This window comes from Alosa sapidissima, chromosome 3 (assembly GCF_018492685.1).
Source record: "Alosa sapidissima isolate fAloSap1 chromosome 3, fAloSap1.pri, whole genome shotgun sequence".
Classification (NCBI taxonomy): Eukaryota; Metazoa; Chordata; class Actinopteri; order Clupeiformes; family Clupeidae; genus Alosa; species Alosa sapidissima.
Genome location: NC_055959.1, coordinates 20,703,455 through 20,710,797, shown reverse-complemented (window position 1 = coordinate 20,710,797; position 7,343 = coordinate 20,703,455). Strand labels below are relative to the sequence as shown.

Here is a 7,343-nt window from a genome sequence, read left to right as displayed (position 1 = left end):
GCTGCGTTACTATGGGAACCATAATCTCACAGAGAGGGGGGAGAATGGAAGCGAAAGGGGAGGGAAGGGGGAGGCCATATTTTTTACCCTCAGCCTTAACCCCCCCCCCCTTTACCCCCCACTGCTTTCACTCTCTACAAACACACAGCATATGTCTCATACTGCCAACATACAGGATGTCACTCTGTGCCCTGGTCGCTTTGTCAGATGTGTGTGGTGTGTGGTGTACTATGCCCACTTCAACACAAACACACACACACACACAAACAGAAAGACACAAACACTCAAACACACACACACACGCACACACACACACACACGTGCATGCCCATGAACACATGATATTACATTACATTACATTACATTACATTACATTTAGCAGACACTTCTTGACCAAAGTGACTTACATATGTCAGTTATATTACAAGGGATCACATTGTCCCCAGAGCAACTTGGGGTTAAGTGCCTTGCTCAAGGGCACAACGGTGGAAGCCGGGAATTGAACCGACAACTTTCAGGCTACTGCACGCTAGCCCAGCTCCTTAACCACTACACTACCACCGCCCTACATATAGATATGCACATACTGTACACAACCTGCATATTCATAAACCCATAGTAAATCAGATACAAACCACCCCTTTCTCCTATGGCAAGTGGAATCCCACAGGAAAGGAGCTGAGGTCATTAATACACAAATCAGTGAGCGCGCGCGCACACACACACACACACACCTGCATACCTTCCCATGAGTCTGCACTGAGCTGCTGCTCACTGCTCATATTATGATACACATAGCATATTGGGAAAACACAAAGACATGTGGAGCGTGAAGTCATAGTCAAGAGGCGTACACACACACACACACATACACACACATGGACACGCACATGCACACAGAGGCACACACACACACACACACACACACACACACACACACGGACACGCACATGCACACAGAGGCACACACACACACGGACATGCACACAGAGGCACACACACACACACACACACGGACACGCACATGCACACAGAGGCACACACACACACGGACATGCACATGCACACAGAGGCGCGCACACACACACACACACACACACACACACACACGGACATGCACACAGAGGCACACACACACACACACGCACGGACACGCACATGCACACAGAGGCACACACACACACACACACGCGCGCGCGAGGACACGCACATGCACACAGAGGCACACACACACACACACACACACACACACACAAATGGACACGCACATGCACACAGAGGCACACACACAAAATCGGGCACAATATGGGCACATATATGAACCAACAATCCCCTAGGACATGGAAATTGCCCACTGCATTGTCACACACACGCACACACGCACACACACACACACGATAACAAAGAAGAGTACAGGATGCAGTGCAACAGCCATGCAAAAGGCATGGGGGCCTGCATGGCCTGACACACTTACATGGTGCATGTGCTTGGTGAATTATGAAAAAGGCGTTGGTGAAATATTGATTAGCAAATTTACATAAATTAACCAAGCCATTAATTAGTAAAGAATTATATTACACACAAATGTAATTACTTAAATGTAATGTAGTGACGTTCATGAAAATTAGATCTATGGAGTGTGACAGTGAATTAAGCGTGCGGTCACATGGTACACCTGCTGCAAATACATGAACTTTTGACATGACCTGATGTAAATATCTCTGACAGAGCTCGCTCTCCTTCTCTCTATCTCTCTTTCCCTCGCTCTCTCTCACTCCCTATCCCTCTCCATATCTCTCTCTGAGTGTGTGTGTGTGTGTGTGTGTGTGTAAGTGTGTGTGTGTGTGTGTGTGTGTGTGCATGTGTGTGTCTGTGGCATTGTGTGTTTGTGTGTGAAGGTGTACAAATGTCTGTCAAAAATGCTCTGATGACCTCTGCTAAAGGAGTGATTGAATTAGAGATGCAGAGGAGAGGAGATGAAGAGAGATGGTGAGAGGAGAGGTAGAGGAGCTGAGCTGTCATCTCCATTTCAAGTAAGCATTTTGTCCACAAAACAATTCAGCAGAGAATGATGACAAGGACAAAGAGGGAGAGGGAGAGAGAGGAGAGAGGAGAGAGAGAGAGAGAGAGTGAGCAAGAGAGAGAGAGAGAGAGAGAGTGAGCAAGAGAGAGAGAGAAAGAGAGAGGGAGAGAGAGGAGAGAGAGAGAGAGTGAGCAAGAGAGAGAGAGGAGAGAGAGAGAGAGAGTGAGCAAGAGAGAGAGAGTGAGCAAGAGAGAGAGAGAGAGAGAGAGAGAGAGAGCAAGAGAGAGAGAGAGTGTGAGAGAGAGAGAGAGTGAGCAAGAGAGAGAGCCTAAAGGTAAATATTGGGGAAAGTGATATGTTAAAGGAGAGGAGTCTGTGACATGGGAAAAGAAGCTTTGGATTGTGGGAGAGTGCAGAAAAGAGATGACAAGAGGAGGAGAGTGACAGTGAGGACAGCTGCTTGACCCATTTCCATTAAACACCATCGTAAACACGAACCATATTTTCGTCTCCCGAAAGCGCCATAAAGCGGTCCACTCCTCACCAAATAAACTGAACCTTCCGAGGGGCTGGAGGAAACCACATAGCAAGAGACACTCTGCCACAACCGCAAGGCCTCAGTGGAGAGGAGGCCACACAACTGAAGTGCTGGCAATCTGAAACTACACCAGTGCCAAATAGACACTGGAAGAGTCGGGGGAAGGGCTGGAGAACATACATGGAGCCCAATAACTCACAACTGAGCGAGGCTGTGTGTGTGTGTGTGTGTGTGTGAGATACTGTAGAGAGAGAGAGAGAGAGAGAGAGAGGGAGAGAGAGAAAGAGAGAGAGAGAGAGAGAGAACAGAGTTATGAACCCAATCGGTCTCAAACAAAAAAAGGAACTCTCTGATCTCATTTCTGGGTTTGCGCTTTGATCACATTGGTGGGAAACTAAGCCGCAGTCATGTGTATGTGTGGGCAACAGAAGAAAAAAAAGATGCCAGCACAGATTTATCTATAACACAAGAGCATTTCAGCATTCTTATGCTGTCCAAGGTAAGCTATGCATGACAAGACAGTTAGACAAATACTTTTGACAGCCCTACTAATCTACGAACAGGATTCTCATTTCCGCCTTTTTTCACAGACACCTGAACCAAATGAGAGTTCCTCTTTCCGGAGTGAAGTGCCCTGGTAAACACTCGCTGTTTTTAGCAAGTAGAGCAGCAGGGGCTCTGGTCAGCTGGCAGCACATGGAAATAGGACATAATACTTTCAAATGGAGTAAGCAGACTGTCTGGAAAAAAACAAAACCGTTGCATTGGTCTATGTGTGTGTTGGGGGGCAGCTCAGAAAAACTCCAAGTGTTTTGTTGCAGAGGCAGGAGGGGAAAGGATGCACTAACTAGCCGAAGAACACACTGAGAATCAAGAGGACCCAGAGGATCCCCAGGTGGCGGAGTGATGTGACACCAAAAATAGCACAAGTAGACGCCTCTGAACCAGCCCTGAGCCCAAACAGGAAATGAACAGAGCACCTCGTCTCAATAGCAAAACCTGCCTCGCCATACAAGCTCTATCCCAAACTACAGCTTCAAATAAACATGCCGTCAGACACACACACACACACACACACACACACACACACACACACACACACACACACTCGATCCCACACATACACCACAAACACTAACACACACACTCGACCACACACACCACAAACACACACACACACACCCTGGACCACACAAACACACATGGGAAAAAAACCCCACATTCTGCCCTAGAACAGCACCCAAGACATCTGACTGTTATGCTCTGCAGCGCTAACAAAAACAGCCTGCTTGTTTGCAGACCCCCAAAGCCACTGGGATCAATTAGACGACTTGCTCTGAAAAGCGCTGCAGAGCACGGTGCACACACACTATCAGAGCGCTCGCCTGCCTCAGCACCACACTATCTGCCTGCCTGCCTGCCTGCCTGCATCTCCAAATGCTCGGCCCGCTCTCTACGTGGCTGCGGTCGGCGCGTCGGCTAAGTATAGTATAAGCCGGTTTGACAGAGCTGATAGGCATTATGCGCGGTGCGGAAGGGGGATTAGGGGCCCGTCTCACTGAAAATCACCTTAGCACTTCGTTGGGGTTCCCGGTGATGGGGCCCTTCTTGCTGTCGGGGGTGCCGTGGCACTCCGACTTGAGCAGCGTGTGCGCGCCGCGGTCCAGCATCATCTTGGTGGTCGCCTTGGCGATGATGGCCACGCCGTCCCGCACGCGGGCCTCGAGGCTATAGTCCCACTCGTCGTACGACACTGAGATCAGGCCTGGAGAGAAACACAGAGAGAGATTTTATGAAGCTGTGCATGTAGAAGGGCCCTCTAGACAAACCAATGCATAAATTCACAGCCAATGTTTTGTGAAATTGTACCTCGTACCAGATATTTCGGAGCCTTTTTATTTGGGAGCCCTTTGTACAAATAAGTGGCACTGGTCACATAAAAAACTGGGGAGACTGCCATGTCCAGACTGCTGAATAGAGACAGACGGCATCAGATCTGAAAAGTGTGCTTGGGACATGTCCAGACATATTCAGTTGTCATCTCTTGCACGTACAATGTGCAATCTTTTCAATAATAAAAGAACAAAGAAAAGGAAGAGACTAATCCATTTGAGCTTCCACAACAGACACCGGTCCTCACTCCAAAACCACTTAATAACAGCACTACTAGATACAAAGCCACACTGATCTGGTTACAGCATGAGGAGGAACAGTGGCCTTCACAGCATCCGTTATGAGGTACCAATGCCTCAAGACTCTCTCCCAAAGTGACCACACTGATCTTAGATAGCCCATTAAACACAAGCCCGGGTACAATGACACTTTGCAGAGGAAGAACAGGTGGAGAGGAGTACAGGACCAATTTAGAGGAAGAGAGGGATAAGATTGACCACTCCCCAGAGGAGTGCGTGAGTTAAATGACCCAGGAGGACGGATGGATGAGCCCCTCTCTCTCCCCAGAGAGAACCACGGGGATTTCTACGTGGCAGACTATTAGTGAATTAGCTCAGCGGCGCAGAGCACACCTTCTGGGTGGCTCCCTGATGCATTGTAAACAGAAGAGCTCTGGCGAGTCACTTAGCATCCACACCCACTCAGCCGGTTAGTTAAGACTCCATTAAAGGATTACGAGGGCCACAGACGCAGGCCCACCTCAAGCGTGACAGTGAAGAGAGAGAAAGAGAAAAAGAAAGAACGAAAGAAAGAGAAAGAGAAAGAGGGGAGAGAAGATGGAAGGTTGGATCAAGGGGCTCAAATTAACCGTCTCTCAGTGTTTCGGCGTTGCGCGTGAACAAGGTTTTATAAGTTCTATGTGCACATTTTTTTTTTTCAATTAAATCCCTTCCTTGACCCCCGTAATAACTTTGAATTGCTACATAAAGTGTGTAAAGTGCTTTAAGTGCTTAAAGTGATTACTAGCAAAGGACGCCACCTTGGCAGGAACTACCCGTGTGACCTTTTTCACCCATTAAAGCCACACACATTACATGTGTATCTAATGTCTTCTTCGTCTTGGCTCCCACTTCTTAGACACTCAATCTAGGAAGAGGTTGGGGAAAAACACGCGCACACACACGCACGCGCGCACACACACACGCGCACACACACACACACACACACACACACACACACACACACACACACAAACTCATTTATTCTGAATGCGGATCAAGTAAAGAGCAGCCAGACGTTGGCCAGCCTCCACCCACCCATCCCTCATTAAAAACTGGTCAGACTCAACCAGCTGGGAGCGGCTGCGGCTGCGGTGGCAGAACCTGACTCACACCTCTTCCTGGAACTCTGCACCGCGCTGCGTCTGAGCAGGACGGGTGGGCGGAAGCATGACCATATGTGGAGCTCTGAGCATGAGCTGAACTGTTTGGGTGAACATGCACGATACATACTGAGCATCTACAGTATGCATGTGTTTGTGTGTGTCTACTGAGTGTATACTGCCTTTGTACAGTATATATGTGTTAAAGGATATGTTGTTTATTTGTCATATGTATGTACTGTATATGTGTAGTGTTAGTGGGTGTTTTGCTGTAGCCTACCTATTGGGAACTCGGCAGGGATGTGGTATGTGTCCCCTGCCACCAGCGATGGTATGATCCACGTGTAACCATAACCGGTGAGGCCAACGGAGTGCGCCACCTCAAAGATGGTGGCAGCCTCTTCCTTGGTGCAGTAGAGCAGGATGACGGGGCTCTGCAGCTTCTTCAGCTGGTTCTGGATCTTGGAGTCGCCATCGTCCACCGACATGTCCAAGAGCAGCACCTCCTCCAGCTCCCAGCCCACGAAGCTGTTCTCTATGGTGCTGCGGACCTGAGGAGAGCAGAGAGGACACATTTAAGCTAGTGAGCTGAAGTGACACTAACATAATCATACCACTGGGATTTCTGTGGCTCTCAGGGGGAAAAGGAAGGCAAAAGGAAAGGAACCCAGGGTTGTGATTTGTTTTCACAAAACCTAGAGTATAGCTGTTATGGAGGGTTAGCCACTCCAGCAAAATGGAATATGGTTGCCTCACACATATAACAGGTCTAACCAGGCCTGGAAATTCATAAGGCCAAAAGTTATTCACCAAGGCCAAAGTTAACTTATACAGTAGGCTACATAAAAAAAGTTGTATTTAGCCTATTGACAGCAATATTACAAAAACATGAAACATGACATATTATATACAACTACTGTATAAATCGTCTGATTTTAATATTTACAGATATAAAGGCTATATTTAACATTTATTTTCTATTTGGCCTGTTATGAAATAATGTATTGAACAATTTAAGCACAGCTCAGCTTTAAGAAACTCAAATAGCCTACATGCATGCTTAGCATTTTGTGATCATTACTTTGACAAATTCTTAGTCATGAGCTGTATATCCTCTGATTTTAATATGTACAGATATATAGGCAATAATTGTAACATTTATTTTGTATTTGGCCTGTTATGAAACCACACATTGAACCATTTAAACACATTGTGAAACAAAGCCCAAAGTTGGAGACGTGCATGTAGACATTTGTAGGGAATGCTTTACACCTTTGTGTTTGGTAAGGTCTGTTGTTTATTCTGATATATGGTTTGTCATGTGTAGAGTGAAGAGTGAAATATTCAAGTTGCTTTTTTCGCAAACCGATTATTTTGACAGATTAAAGCAACACCAAAGAGTTTTTTGTACTTTAAAATAATGTTTCCAAAATTGTTTCCATGGTTCATCAACTCGTAACAGGGTGAACGGCACTGCATTCGGCTTCGCGGCCCTCTATCGGCTATAA

General features: G+C 47.0%; 1 protein-coding gene across 1 annotated transcript in view; it reads right to left on the bottom strand.

The window, feature by feature from the left end:
* Positions 1-7,343, bottom strand: part of LOC121705571 (glutamate receptor ionotropic, NMDA 2B) — an 87,684-nt gene that overhangs the window by 23,052 nt on the left and 57,289 nt on the right. The window contains exons 6-7 of the mRNA XM_042086611.1: positions 6,116-6,386; positions 4,131-4,326 (exon numbers count right to left, since the gene is read on the bottom strand). Coding sequence (XP_041942545.1) covers positions 4,131-4,326; positions 6,116-6,386 — 467 coding nt within the window. The remainder of the gene's footprint in view (positions 1-4,130; positions 4,327-6,115; positions 6,387-7,343) is intronic.